Consider the following 14,651-nt stretch of genomic DNA (forward strand, 5'->3'; position numbering starts at 1 on the left):
CGCTGGGCAGGCGCGGCTGGGAGCCCTTCGACTGGGGCCGCTTGCTCGAGGCCCTGTGCCGGGAGGAGCCGGTAGTGCAGGGGCCTGACGGCCGTCTGGAACTGTAAGTCCTCGCCCGCGGCCCCTCAGCAGGTACGGGAGGCGGGGGCTGTCGGGGGATCGACGCACAGAGAGGTGAAATAAGCCCCTTCGGCGACGGCCTGCCGCGTACCCTATGAGCAGGGGCACCCTTCACTACACATCTAGATGTGTATAAGAGACAGTCACTGAGCACCTGCCGTGTGCGGGACACGGAGGATCCGGGAACTCGAGGCACACGCCTTCTGTTGGCTGTAAAGTATAGTGATAAGTGGAGGCAAATCACTTTTGATCGCATACTGCCATCTCTAAACAATTGGACACGTACGTCCAGTATAAGTATACTTATGTATAAAGTGTACACGTGTGTTAAAATACGTACATTTTAAAGTACAAAAATAGATATTTAAAACGTGATGGTGGAATACATACCCGCTATCCTGGTGGCCCTATACTCTCTGCTTTTCAAAGCATAACGTTCACTGTAAGGCAAGATTGTTTTCCCTAAGAATGGTAACTGTGAATCCATATCTTAGTGTTCTTGATAATTTCTGGCTCTTGGATGACATTGAACTTCGTTTTTTAACCTCTCTGTGACTGATTAAGAATTCCTACTAGGAGCAGAGGTGTCGGCCCTGCCATTTTATTTGGTTGTGTTTCTGTTATTGATATTATCTCCAATTTTTTGGCAGGCATTCTATTAAGCTACGTGCTCATTTGTGAGGACAACTTTTGTTTAAAAAAAAAAGATAGTACAGTATCCACAAATGCATTTAACTAGCAAAGTTAACTAAAACACACAAAAAACGAAAAATGAGTGGGTGAGGCGCCATGTTCAGCTCCTAGTGGGGCCAGCCTTCCACTCTTCTTGGATACCCCTCCCCCATAATTTATGCTGGAAACCATCCAGATGCTAAATATTTCTAATGCTTACTTTTTTATGTTTTAGATAAATAGGGGAAAATGGGAGTTCCAATCTTTTCTTCCTACACTCCACTTCGAATTTCTTTCAGGAGATGGGTCAGGAGAACTTGTTTGAATCCCCAAATTGGAAGCTATAGAAATGTTTGCCCAGCTATCTGGCTTATTCTGGATAGAGTAAGGGGAGGGCAAAGGCCTTAACTTGGGGCCCCTGGATAGAAGAGTATTTCAGTACAATTGATTTCCTTTAGAATCCTAGATATTTTATCAAATGCATTTAACACTCATTCTGATCACAGGTCTCTGGCACTAAAAAAGGTTAAAATCTCCTGGAGTAGAGTCTTCTCTACCTCTCTACCCCCAAATATCCTCCCTGCCACAAATTAACCATCTTTTAAACTCAGGTTTTTTTGTTTTGTTTCTTTTTTTTTTTTTGGCGGAATCTTGCTCTGTTGCCCAGGCTGGAGTGCAGTGGCGCGATCTTGGCTCACTGCAACCTCCGCCTCCAGAAGAAGCAATTCTTCTGCCCTAGCCTCCTGAGTAGCTGGGACTACAGGCGCGCGCCACCATGCCCGGCTAATTTTTGTATTTTTAGCAGAGATGGGGTTTCACCATATTGGCCGGACTGGTCTGGAACTCCTGATCCACCCACCTTGGCCTCCCACAGTGCTGGGATTACAGGCATGAGCCACTGCTCCTGTACCATCTTTTAAACTTTGACTCTAGTTTTTCTCTCTCACATGGTGTCTATATTCTACAAAGAAATAGTTGTCTTTTGTTTTTTCTGCCTCACAACCCAAGTGCCTCTTGACAAATGGCCCTGCAAAATTATGCATAGGGAGGAGTAAAGACATGATGGGTGGTGGGCTAAATGCTGCCGTGACTTGCCACACCAAGCCTCAGGTCATGTAGGATCTGGGTTGGTGCCTCCGCAGAATTACAGATGGTTACATTGCATCATGGGCCTTTGGAGCTCGGGGGAATAGCATTAAATCTATTTTAAGAAAAGTTGGGTGCTTGCAGGAGAGCATTGGTTCTGCTTACACCCCTGGGGCTCCAAAACAAAAGATCCTCATCCCCCTGTCTTCCCCTTTGACTCTGTGAATACTGTTTAGAATCTGTAAAGTGATTCCTTCTGTTTCAAGTTTCATCTCTGGGAAGCCTTCTATGTCCACAGCAGCTCTTGCCGATCTCAGCACACTTATTCTCAGAGAGTTAATTCATTCAATAAATGCACAACAAGTGCCTGCTCTGGGCTGGCGCTGTGCTGAGTCCTAGGACACAGAGAAAGGAAACACTACCTTCACCTTTTAGGAACTCAAAATTTGGTGAAAGGAACACAAGAACTGGACAGATGAGTGACCCCGAGAGTTCCAGGGGATTGCTGAGGGCAGCCATAGGGCTGCAAGACTAAGCACTGCACAGCATCCTGGAGTATTATTTTTCCCTAAAATTTGGGAAAGAACTTTTTTCTTCTTTTTGTGTAAAACAAGCATGAATCTATTATAGAGTAGGTTCCAATATGAATTTTGAGCTGAAACAGATGACAGAGGCCAAAGAATAGGGCCTGTCATATGATACTCAATGAACACTTGTTAAACAGTTCTCGTGTTGTCTCTGTCTCCATCCACTGACTTTTTTTTTTTTTCTTTCCTTTTTTTGAGATAGTGTCTCACACTGTTGCCCAGGCTGGAGTGCAGTGGCATGATCTCGGCTCACTGCAGCCTCTGCCTCCTGGGTTCAAGCCATTCTCCTGCCTCAGTCTTCCTGGTAGCTGGAACTACAGGCACATGTCACCACGCTTGGCTAATTTTTATACTTTTTTTAGTGAAGATGGAGTTTCACCATGTTGGCCAGGCAGGTCTCAAACTCTTAACCTAAAGTGATGTGCTCACTTCAGCCTCCCAAAATGCTGTGATTACAGGTGTGAGTCACCACACCTGGCCAACATCCACTGACTCTTACAGATTGACTGCCTGCCAGCCCCCATCTGTCCACTGCCATCTAGCCCCCAGCTCTGCCCAGTCTGCCCTGTGCTCCCTTCAGCCAGACACTCTAACTGCTTGCTCTCCCTCTGCTACCCAGGAAACCACTGTTGCTGCGATTGCCCCAGATATGCCAGAGGAACCTGATGTCCCTGCTGATGGCCGTTCGGCCGTCACTGCCGGAAAGTGGGCTCCTCTCTGTGCTGCAGATTGCCCAGCAGGACCTAGCCCCTGACCCCGATGCCTGGCTCCGTGCCCTGGGGGAATTGCTGCGAAGGGATCTAGGGGTGGGGACCTCCATGGAGGGAGCTTCTCCACTGTCTAAAAAATGCCAGAGACAGCTCCAAAGTCTGTGCAGGGGGCTAGGCCCAGGGGGCAGGAGGTTGAAATCCCCACAGTCTCCAGACCCTGAAGAAGAGGACAACAGGGACTCCCAGCAGCCTGGGAAACGCAGAAAGGAGTCAGAGGAAGAGGCTGCCAGTCCTGAGGGGAAGAGGGTCCCCAAAAGGTTCCGGTGTTGGGAAGAGGAAGAAGATGATGAGGAGGAGAGACCTGAACATAAGTCACTGGAATCCCTGGCAGATGGAGGAGGTGCATCTCCTATTAAGGACCAACCTGTCATGGGAGCTAAGACTGGCCAGGACGGTTCGAGTCTGGCGGATGCTAAAGGTCTAGCTGAGAGTTTGGAGTTGCCCAAAGCTATCCAGGTACTTTGGTAGGGAGACTGGGTTTAGAGTGATCTTTCACCAGTGGTGGCTTTATCCGTGGGGAAGGCTGGTTGGGACACTTTTTCCCAAAGGAGTTGACTGTAGTTCTTGGAGGAAAAAGGAGGAAGGTAGGGTTTAGGGAATGTAGCCTCCACTCCACAGACTTTTTTTTTCTTTTTTTGTTTAAGATGGAGTTTTGCTCTTGTTTCCCAGGCTGGAGTGCAATGGCACAATCTCAGCTCACCGCAACCTCTGCCTCCCAGATTCAAGTGATTCTCCTGCCTCAGCCTCCCGAGTAGCTGGGATTATAGGCATGTGTCACCACGCCCAGCTAATTTTGTATTTTTAGCAGAGACAGGGTTTCTCCATGTCAGTCAGGCTGGTCTTGAACTTCCGACCTCAGGTGATCTGCCCGCCTTGACCTCCCAAAGTGTTGGGATTACAGGTGTGAGCCACTGTGCCCAGCCACTCCACAGACTCTTAAGGAGGGGTAGGGAAGGGAGTTACTGGAGGTGGGAAATGTGTCCTAATGATCTATAACGTGGGGTTAAAGGGTGCCAGGCAAGGGAGAGGCTCTGGAGCCACCCCTGTTACCCTGTAATATGTGGGTGGGAAGAATCATGACAGCATCCAGCCTGCCCCTGCCTCCTTGTCCAAGGCCTGGGTCTACCCCCATTTGGGTTGGGAGCAGAAAACAATTCTAGACAGCTGGTTTTCATTTTTTTTTTCTTTTTTTTTTTTTGAGATGGAGTCTCACTCTGTCGCCCAGGCTGGAGTGCAGTGGCACGATCTCGGCTCACTGCAACCTTCACCTCCCGGCTTCACACCATTATTCTGCCTCAGCCTCCCAAGTAGCTGGGACTGCAGGTGCCCGCTACCACGCCCGGCTAATTTTTTGTATTTTTAGTAGAGATGGTGTTTCACTGTGTTAGCCAGGCTGGCCTCAATCTCCTGACCATGATCCGCCCGCCTCCGCCTCCCAAAGTGCTGGGATTACAGGCGTGAGCCACTGTGCCTGGTGACAGCTGGGTTTCATTTGGACCTTGTCTAGTTTGGGTTCTTAGGCACTTTTCAAGATAGAGACTTCATGTTCTTGACTTTTTTTTTTTCCTCAAGACAGGGCCTCTCTTCCCCTAGGCTGGAGTAAAGCTGGGATTACAGGCATGCACTATCATGCCTGGCTAATTTTTTATTTTTATTTTTGTAGAGATGGGGTCTCAACTAGTTGTGCAGGCTAGCCTTGAACTCCTGGGCTCAAGTGATTCTCCCGCTTCAGCCTCCCAAAGTGCTGGTGTGAGCCACCGTGCCTGGCCTCTTGACTTTCTTGAATCGTCTTTGCCGGCTAGCTCCCACTGACTTGGGGAGCCAGAACCAGGCTTGGGGTCATGCTGCTGGGGGAGGGATGTGGCAGTGACTGGGTTCTCCTCCACAGGACCAGCTTCCCAGGCTGCAGCAGCTGCTGAAGACCTTGGAGGAGGTGACTGGCCCTACCCTGTTCACCATAGCCTTTCTTCCACCTTCTACCCAGATCCTAGCTATGCCCAGGGAAGGCCCAGTGCAGTGATATATAAGCTGGCTGGGGGAGGGGGACTGGAGTAAAGGTCTGAGGACAGTCTCTGAAGGAGCTTTTCTTGAACCAAGTGTAGACTTACCATCTAACACCAGGTAACTTCCTCTTCTCTGGTAGCGCCTTCCAGGATCTCAGCCACTCCTTCTGCCACCTGAAGGGGCGGCTTCAGTGACTTGTCACCGAAGGCTCTGCCAGCCCTAACATGAGATTTGATTTGTCTCTGCAGGGGTTAGAGGGGTTGGAGGATGCTCCCCCAGTTGAGCTACAGCTTCTTCACGAATGTAGCCCCAGCCAGGTGAGTCCAGATAGACTGCCTGGCTCTGAGGTTACATTCTCTCTCCCTTATCTTTTTCTATTTAAGTTTATGTTTTCCTACCTCATGTGGGAAATGTGGGAGGGGATTTTGTTGTTTTCTTTCTCAGTGATAGGGGTCACTCTCTGTAGTTTCTTTTAGTCCCTGGTTCCTTCCCCTAGGGCAGCTCTCCCAGACTTTCTTTGCTCTGGAGTATCTTTGCCCTGCTCCGTCTGCTGCCCAGTTGCTTGAGACAGCCTAGCAGAGGCAGAGTGCATGTCCTGGTGCCCTTTCTCCCCCGTGTCCCACTCTGTCAGCAGATGGACTTGCTGTGTACCCAGCTGCAGCTCCCCCAGCTCTCAGACCTCGGTCTCCTGCAGCTCTGCACCTGGTTGCTGGCCCTTTCACCTGATCTCAGCCTCAGCAATGCTACTGTGCTGACCAGAAGCCTCTTTCTTGGACGGGTAGGTGTACTGGGAGGTACTCAGAGTGCCAAGGACAATGGGGAAGAGCATCTGGGCCCTCAGAAGGGTGGTACTTGAGAGAGAAGATTCTCAGCCTTGTAGACATCTGGGCTGTTTGGGCAGCCTGGGGCAAGGAAAGGATGCCTGCTTAACTGGCAGGGCATGGACCCCCAGGCCATCTACCCACATGGCATCTAACTTCTTTTTTTTTTGTGACAGAGTCTCACTCTTGCCTAGGCTGGAGTGCAGTCGCGCGATCTCCTGCCTCAGCCTCCTGAGTAGCTGGGATTACAGGTGGCCTCCACCATGCCTGGCTAATTTTTGTATTTTTATTTATTTATTTATTTAGAGATAGAGTCTTGCTCTGTCACTCAGGCTGGAGTACAGTGGCGTAATCTCGGCTCACTGCGACCTCTGCCTCTGTGGTTCAAGTGATTCTCCTGCCTCAGCTTCCTGAGTAGCTGGGACTACAGGCACCCACTACCACACCTGGCTAATTTTTGTATTTTTAGTAGAGACTGGGTTTCGCCATGTTGCCCAGGCTGGTCTCGAACTCCTGGACTCAAGCGATCCAGCTGCCTCAGCCTCCCAAAGTGCTGGGATTACAGGCGTAAGCCACCATGCCCAGCCAGCATCTAACTTCTCTCTGGGCACCAGAACCTTTCTAGAAGCTGATCAAGGGACTTTCAGGGATTTGGGAACTGAGCAAGAGAGGTATATATCTTTTCCAATGGGTGGGTCCATGTGAGTTCTAAGTAAAAGAACTTTTTTTCCCTTTGTAACATGTATCACCATCTGAAATGTGTGTTTGATAAATGCTGTTGAAATGAAAAGAATTAATTTTTTCCTCCCTGTTGGCTATAGATCCTCTCCTTGACTTCCTCAGCCTCCCGCCTGCTTACAACTGCCCTGACCTCCTTCTGTGCCAAATATACCTACCCTGTCTGCAGAGCCCTCCTTGACCCTGTGCTCCAGGCCCAAGGCACAGGTAATTCTGGAACCAGCCCCAGGCCCAGTAGCTCTGCCCTCAGTGTTCTCAGCACCCTTCACCCCAGAGTGGCCCTGGCAGGAGTTGGGTATTCAGTGATTAAAGATGCCTGCTGCTTCCCTGATGATGCCCCTATAACAGGCTGGGCATTCTGTTACCGCCTCCCCACTTTCCGCCGTCTTCTACCATTTCCCCCCAGACTTCCCCTTCTGCTTTCCTCTACCCAGGTCCTGCTCAAACAGAGTTACTATGTTGCCTTGTGAAGGCAGAGTCCCTGGAGCCAGATGCACAGGTTCTAATGCTGGGGTGAGTGTGCAGGCCTCCATGCTGTCCCCACCGCCACCTGTTCCCCCAGGCTACAGTGACATCACGTGTGTTGGGCCCTGCAGGGAAGGCTCACCTTCTCTAGGAAGCCTCATGTATATCATCTCACTCCATCATCTTCCTCCTCTATGAGTCCTCTTTGCCTTTTGTTCTCAGGATGCACTCTCTACTCCTAGTTATTTTTTAGGGGACCCTTGTGTCTCACTACCAAATACTTTGTTGTCAGCTCCTGGGGCTCTTGGGGTGTGACCTTCCTGGCAGTTGTATGAGCTCTGCAATAGTGTCTGCTGGGGCTGGTGCCAGCATCAAGAGGTCTCTGACTACCCTTTTTTTTTTTTGCGGGGGGGCAGGGGACAGAGTTTTGCCCTGTCGCCCAGACTGGAGTGCAATGGCGTGGTCTCTGCTCACTGCAACCTCTGCCTCCCAGGTTCATGCAATTCTCCTGCCTCAGCCTCCTGAGTAGCTGGGATTACAGACGCCTGCCACCACGCCTGGCTAATTTTTTGTATTTTTAGTAGAGATGGGATTTCACCATGTTGGCCAGGCTGGTCTCGAACTCCTGACCTCAGGTGATCCACCTGCCTCGGCCTCCCAAAGTGCCATGGTGCCCCACCCCTGACTACCCCTTTGTTGACTGGAGATCTTGGCTGTCCTCAGGGCTTTGCCGTGCTGTGGGAGTTGCAGCAGCAGACAGATACTCAGGCTTGGGTGGGAGGCCAGGCATTTCTCACTAGGGCCCCTGCTTTGCAGACAGATCTTGGAGCTGCCCTGGAAGGAGGAAATTTTCTTGGTGTTGCAGTCACTCCTAGAGCGGCAGGTGAGCAGGCTGTCCTGGGGAAGAGTGGACAAAGAAGTGCTGCAGTCCTTGGAAGGACATCGGGTTCTTAGGTTTCTGAGTCCTTCAGTGGATGCAGGGTCAAGTAGGACAGCTGCCCTACAGCAGCTGCCTGAGACAGTGGGAGAGACCTGGGGCATGCAAAGCTGGTAGCAGAAAGCTGAGCACATGGTCACTTCAGCTCCACCTCTTACTAGCTGGGCGGCCTTGGGGTGGGATTTTTGATGTGTGTGTGTAAATTTTATTTTATTTTTGAATAGGTAATAGATTCGTATGTTCACAATTTTTTTTTTTTTTTTTTTTTTTTTTTTGAGATAGAGTCTGGCTTTGTCACCCAGGCCAAAGTGCAGTGACACAATCTTGGCTAACTGCAACCTCTGTCTACTGGGTTCAAGCAATTCTTATGCCTCAGCCACCCAAATAACTGGGATTACAGGCGTGTGCCACCATGCCAGCTAATTTTTGTATTTTTAGTAGAGACAAGGTTTCACCATGACTTGAGGCCAGAACTTCTGGGCTCAAGTGATCTGCCCTCCTTGGCCTCCCAAAGTGCTGGGATTATAAGCGTGAGCCACCATGCCCAGCCCATATGTTGACAATTTTAAAAGCTCAAAAGGATACTGTGAAAAATATTCCCCTTACTTCTCTTCTCCAACCATCCAGAGTCCCCCAGTTTCAGGGGAACCCCCCCTCCCAGAGATACCAGCTATATGTGGAAACATGTTTACACTTACTATCCATCCTACTTTTTATGGAAATTGCAACACACCAAACTCATTGCCCTGTACCTTGCTTTTTTTACTTCACAGTGTATTTTGGTGATTTTTTTTCATATCAGTACCTAAAATTCTGCCTCATTTGTTTATATCTTAGATAACTGACCTAACTTCTTTATTCCTGTAGTTTCCTCGTCTACAGAAGGGGAGACAGAATATTAATAGCACCTACCACATAAGATTGGAGTGAGGTTTAAATGAGATAATTGGTATAAAGTACTCAGAATGGCACCTGATGCACAGTGTTTATTAAATTATTATTATTATTATTTGAGACGGAGTCTCACTATATCACCTAGGCTAGAGTGCAGTGGCGCGATCTCGGCTCACTGCAACCTCCGCCTCCTGGGTTCAAGTGATTCTCCAGCCTCAGCCCCCTGATTAGCTGGGATTACAGGCACGCACCACCATGCCTAGCTAATTTTTGTATTTTTAGTAGAGATGGGATTTCACCATGTTGGCCTGGTTGGTCTCGAAGTCCTGACCTCAGGTGATCTGCCCTCCTCGGTCTCCCAAAGTGCTGAGATTACAGGTGTGAACCACCACACCCAGCCTAAATTATTATTATGAAGAGCCAGGAGATTAAGGTGGCAGTGTCTCTTGGGCCCTGACTCGTTTATATCTTTAACCACTGAACCAGACAAGGGATCCTTGGCTTCCCCTTGGTCCTAATCTGAGCCTTTGCAATGGTAGCCACCATTTTCTGAGACGTGCGTGTCTTATGTGCATTATCTCATTTAATCCTTTTCACAGTCTTCCATTAGATATTCTGAGCCTCATTTTACAGATGTGGAAATGGAGGTTTAGGTTGGTTAAGTAACCTGCCCAGGGTCACCCAGCTAGGAAGTGGTTGAGTTAGGAATTGAATCCAGGACTGGCAGAATGAAGAGCCCAAGCCCTTCTTGTGATTACTGCTCCATCTCCCAATGTGTGCAGGTGGAGATGACCCCTGAGAAGTTCAGTGTCTTAATGGAGAAGCTCTGTAAAAAGGGATTGGCAGCCACCACCTCCATGGCCTATGCCAAGCTCATGCTGACAGTGATGACCAAGTACCAGGCTAACGTGAGTACTGATAGGGCCATGGGGCTGGTCCTGCTGGCAGGGCTGCCCTGGGCCTGCCACAAGGGTGTATGAATATGTATGTCAGGGATAAAACCCTGAGTGCTGGGGTTGATGTAGACCCTCCCAGAAAGATGGAAGTATGAACATGCTTCTGTTGCACAATTTCAGCGAGCTCCTGAATCCTCTGGAGATCCAAACAGAAGGACCTCCAATATGAGGCATCAGGAGTCATTCAAGGGCCTTCAACCTGGGAGTAACTTGGTCAGATCTGTACTATTAAGAAGCATCTGGCTTCTGTGAGGAGTGGGATTGGAGGGTGAAGATCTAGGGCCTGAGACCTGTCAGGAGGTTGTAGCAACAGGGCAGAAAGAGAAAGTGTGGCCCAAAAGGAAGGCAGGTGTCACACAGTAGAGTGTCTGTGAACCTCAGTTTTCTCATCTGTAAAATGGGAGGGTTTTGAGGATTATATACAGCAATGCATATACATGATGTGTATGTATGTTTGTATATGGATTGATGCATATAAAGTGCTGCCACATAGTAAACACACAATAATTGTCAACTATTACTAATGTGGCCGGCTTAGTAAGTTGTGCAGCTAGTATTTGGCTCCAGGTCCACCTAGTTAACTATGGTGAAATAATGAGATTAGATTGCTCAGGAGTCTCCTCCTTCTATCCTCCTGGCTTCCTCTCTCCTTCCTCAATAGAGACCCTGGGGTAGTGGAGAGAGGGGAGGGATCAGCTGCTGGAGTCCTGACATGATTTTTCCTTCTCCGCAGATCACTGAGACCCAGAGGCTGGGCCTGGCTGTGGCCCTAGAACCTAACACTACCTTCCTGAGGAAGTCCCTGCAGGCCGCCTTGAAACATTTGGGCTCCTGACCATCCACCAAGGGACCACCGTCTTGGTGCTCCATCACCAGCTTCCTGAAGGCATTTCTGTCTTCACCACCTTCTGTCTTGAGCCCTAGCCTGAGGATAAAGGCTGAGCCTGGCCATCCCAGATTCCAACTGCCTCCCTGTTCCAGGCTCCATAGGGGCATACTGGCCTCCCAGCCAACAGGGAGGCTCCTGGGCTAAGGAAGCTCAGCTATATTTTGTTTTTCATTTCTTTTCTTTTGTTTTTGAGAGAAGGTATTGCTCCGTCATCTAGGCTGGAGTGCAGTGGTGCGATTGATCATGGCTCACTGCAACCTCTGCCTCCCAGGCTCAATCCTCCCATGTAAGCCTCCCAAGTAGCTGGGACTACATGCACATGACACTGTGCCCCAGCTAGATTTTTTTATTTTGTAGATAATAAGCTGGTCAGGGCTGGTCTTGAACTCCTGAGCTCAAGTGATCTTCCTGCCTTGGCATCCCAAAGTGTTGAGATTTACAGGTGTGAGCCACCATACCAGGCCAGAGCTATATTTTCAAAGGCTGCTGGCCCCAGGCACACTCCTCATCAATTCTCAGGCTGCAGGGACAGAAACTTTCCAACAGGGCTCAGTAGGGTCAAGCCGACCCAGAGTGGACATGGGATGCTCCAGGAGGTCTAGGGTACCAGTGTGCTCAGATGAAGCTCTTGTGCTCGTGTATGTTATGACCTTCTGTGCTTTTGTTTCTGACTTGAATTTATCAATGGTATTGAATAAAAAGCAAGTTCAATAATGTCTTTTTCTTTTTTTTTTTTTTTGAGGCAGAGTCTCACTCTGTCACCAGGCTGGAGTGCAGTGGCGTGACGTCGGCTCACTGCAACCTCCACCTCCCCAGTTCAAGCGATTCTCCTGCCTTGGCCTCCTGAGTAGCTGGGATTACAAGCTCCTGCCACCATACCCTGTTCATTTTTGTATTTTTAGTAGAGACGGGGTTTCACCACATTGGCCAGGCTGGTCTCAAACTCTTGACTTCAGGTGATCCGCCTGCCTCCCAAAGTGCTGGGATTACAGGCGTGAGCCAGCACGCCTGACTAATGTCTTATTAGAAGCAGTACTTTCCTTCCTGTGAATTCTGGGTATTGAACCCATCCCCACCCCCTCCACCTCCCTGCTCAGTGACAAGAAACATCTTTTTCCTGGTGAGGGGAAGGGTGTAGGGTATCTTACTCACTTTCTGAGGGCCAAATAATGTGTAATACCACTCACCCCATCCTACAGGAGCTGCCCCCACCAGGCAGGGGGATAGGTGGGAATGGACATAAAGGTGGGAGTGACTCAGTCTGGAGTTAGGGAAGGGTTTTGGGCAGATGAACCCTAGGAGAGATCTGAAGGGCTCTTCGGGTTACAGTGGGCTAAGAGGATGAGACCCACTGGACAGAGGAAAGAGCAGAGAAGACACCTTAATGGGTGTGCAGTGCTGTGTGCCTGTTTTACATCTTTGTATTCCTGTAGCACCTGGCTAGACGCCTTATTCATAGTAGTCACACTTAAAACGTAGATGTTATCAAATCATCAAGTAAAAGTTCACTTTAAGACTTTGCCAGCTCTTCCCCTCTGCAGGCGCTGAGAGGCCAGGAACAGAACTTTCCGGAAGCTTCCCTTACCACGAGTCCACGTTAGAGCAAGGTGCTGAGGGAGGGAGGTCTGGCCGAGGAACAAGGCTTGCTTTTGAGAACATAAGCTGGTGCGGAGGGCGCGAGGGGAAAGGGGTTTGAGGGACAAGCATGCCGGAATCCACGCTGTCAGTGAACATCACTGGGCTGTACCAGTACGTGTGACTACCGAAGCTCGAGCCCCGAACGCAGCTGCTTCCCTAGGGGCCCAGCAACAGCGGGCGCGAATCGGCACATTACCGGCGGCCGCGGGGCGCTCAGGGCTGCGACAACTCCGTGGGTTCCCGCACCGGCCTAGCGGCCCAGCGACGCCCCCAGCGGCCGGAGAAGTCCGCGCTTCTCGGGGTTGGCCCACCCAACCTCTGTGTGGGTAGGACCGAGGAACGACGCATTCTCGCGAGACCGGGCCACTATTAGAGCGCATGCGCAAACTGTGCTAGTCTCTTTTCCGGTTAGCGCGGCGTGAGAAGCCATGAGGTAAGTGGTCCTGAAAGCCCTATCTGCGTTCATCCGCGCCTCCAGGTGCCCCGCCAAGGATGCGGCTCCTGCAGACCGAACTGCGGGCCCTTGCGTCACCTTCGCCGCGGGGCATTTCTCAAGGCGGGTCGGCCTGCGGGTCGCCATTTCTACCAGGTCCGATCACCGAGAGGCTCCCTCTTCCACCGGGGTTTGGGTCTGGGTCTGGGCTCCCGTCGCTCTACTTGGTGTCCGGAATCTACTGGGGAGTCCGCCGTGGGCCGCCCGCCCGTCTCGAAGCTTGGAGCCTCGGAGGCTTCCGAGCAGTCTGAGCGTGTGGACTCCGCGGCCCTGAGCGCGCTGTCGCTTCTCTCACGCAGCAGCAAAGTCTCTCGCGACACCCTGTACGAGGCGGTGCGGGAAGTCCTGCACGGGAACCAGCGCAAGCGCCGCAAGTGAGTGCCGACCCTGGGGCAGGGCGCGGGTGGTGAGGGCCGGCGTGTGCTTAATGTTTAATCCCCCTCCTCTCTCGAAGGTTCCTGGAGACGGTGGAGTTGCAGATCAGCTTGAAGAACTATGACCCCCAGAAGGACAAGCGCTTCTCGGGCACCGTCAGGTTGGCACCGTTCTGACCCCACCCAGCCCTCAGTGCCCCCGTGCTTGCCCCTCCCCTGCAGGCTCCCGCTGAGCCGGAGGCGGGCACGTCGGTACTGATGTGTTAGGGTAGTTCAGACCCCCTGCTCCGGGCAGGCGCGGCTGGACGGACCCCCACCCTGGGTCTTAAAACATGAGGGGAGGCGTGGGGAGGCCTTGGCCGAGCCCGCCGACCAGCCTGACAAGCCAGGCTGGCTGCTGGTGAATGTGAACGCTCCGGGTAAGGCTCGGTGGCTGCTGCGGTCCCACACCCTTCACCGGCCCTCGGGACCCAGGGCTAGGCATAACCTGTTGGTGCTGTCCCCCAAAACGCAGGCTTAAGTCCACTCCCCGCCCCAAGTTCTCTGTGTGTGTCCTGGGGGACCAGCAGCACTGTGACGAGGCCAAGGCCGTGGATATCCCCCACATGGACATCGAGGCGCTTAAAAAACTCAACAAGAATAAAAAACTGGTGAAGAAACTAGGTGAGTCCGGCCGCTGTGGTTTTGCATGTGAGATGTGGGGTGGAGGCGCTAGAAAGGCTTTCCTGCCATTTCGATTTTTAATGATGAGGGGGCTAGACTAGCAAATGCGGCGGTGGTTGCCTAGCTGGCCTGAGTGCTGTTTTAGCTTTGCGGTGGTTTGATGTTTGTATTTGCTATGAGGATTCCAGTTGATGAGGGAGGCCAGGTATTGTAAGTTGACCAGCCAGGTGCTGGTGAGGTATGATTTGGAAATCTTACTCTGCGTTGTTTAGGCAGTGGCATTAGACTGCTTTTACAGGTAGGAAGCAGACATTGCCAGTTGTCACGTGTCCAGGGTCCACCGCTAAGAAATAGGCACAATTCAAGCCTATTCTTTAGTTATTTTTTGAGACGGGCTGGAGTGCAGTGGTGCGATCTCAGCTCACTGCAAGCTCCGCCTCCCGGGTTTACACCATTCTCCCTCCTCAGCCTCCCGAGTAGCTGGGACTACAGGCGCCCGCCATCACGCCCGGCTAATTTTTTTTTTTTTTTTTTTTTTTTTTTT

General features: G+C 50.9%; 2 protein-coding genes across 7 annotated transcripts in view; both read left to right on the forward strand.

Annotated features, from left to right (window-relative positions):
- Window positions 1-11,656, forward strand: part of FANCE (Fanconi anemia, complementation group E) — a 24,714-nt gene extending 13,058 nt beyond the window's left edge. Inside the window, exons 9-18 of the mRNA XM_011986886.1 lie at window positions 1-103; window positions 3,085-3,691; window positions 5,124-5,168; window positions 5,488-5,556; window positions 5,874-6,017; window positions 6,882-7,005; window positions 7,233-7,311; window positions 8,080-8,146; window positions 9,877-10,002; window positions 10,784-11,656. Of these exons, the coding sequence (XP_011842276.1) occupies window positions 1-103; window positions 3,085-3,691; window positions 5,124-5,168; window positions 5,488-5,556; window positions 5,874-6,017; window positions 6,882-7,005; window positions 7,233-7,311; window positions 8,080-8,146; window positions 9,877-10,002; window positions 10,784-10,885 (1,466 nt within the window). The 3' untranslated portion in view covers window positions 10,886-11,656. The remainder of the gene's footprint in view (window positions 104-3,084; window positions 3,692-5,123; window positions 5,169-5,487; window positions 5,557-5,873; window positions 6,018-6,881; window positions 7,006-7,232; window positions 7,312-8,079; window positions 8,147-9,876; window positions 10,003-10,783) is intronic.
- Window positions 11,657-12,944: 1,288 nt separating this feature from the next.
- Window positions 12,945-14,651, forward strand: part of RPL10A (ribosomal protein L10a) — a 16,943-nt gene continuing 15,236 nt past the window's right edge. The window contains exons 1-4 of one of the 6 annotated variants that reach the window (XM_011986557.1): window positions 12,945-13,010; window positions 13,370-13,444; window positions 13,525-13,605; window positions 13,959-14,107. In XM_011986557.1, the coding sequence (XP_011841947.1) occupies window positions 13,006-13,010; window positions 13,370-13,444; window positions 13,525-13,605; window positions 13,959-14,107 (310 nt within the window). In that variant the 5' untranslated portion in view covers window positions 12,945-13,005. Of the gene's footprint in view, window positions 13,011-13,369; window positions 13,445-13,524; window positions 13,606-13,958; window positions 14,126-14,651 lie in introns of all 6 variants that reach the window. The other 5 variants (XM_011986558.1, XM_011986556.1, XM_011986559.1 and 2 more) reach the window with 5 other exon arrangements.

This window comes from Mandrillus leucophaeus, unplaced genomic scaffold (assembly GCF_000951045.1).
Source record: "Mandrillus leucophaeus isolate KB7577 unplaced genomic scaffold, Mleu.le_1.0 Scaffold3, whole genome shotgun sequence".
Taxonomy (NCBI): domain Eukaryota; kingdom Metazoa; phylum Chordata; class Mammalia; order Primates; family Cercopithecidae; genus Mandrillus; species Mandrillus leucophaeus.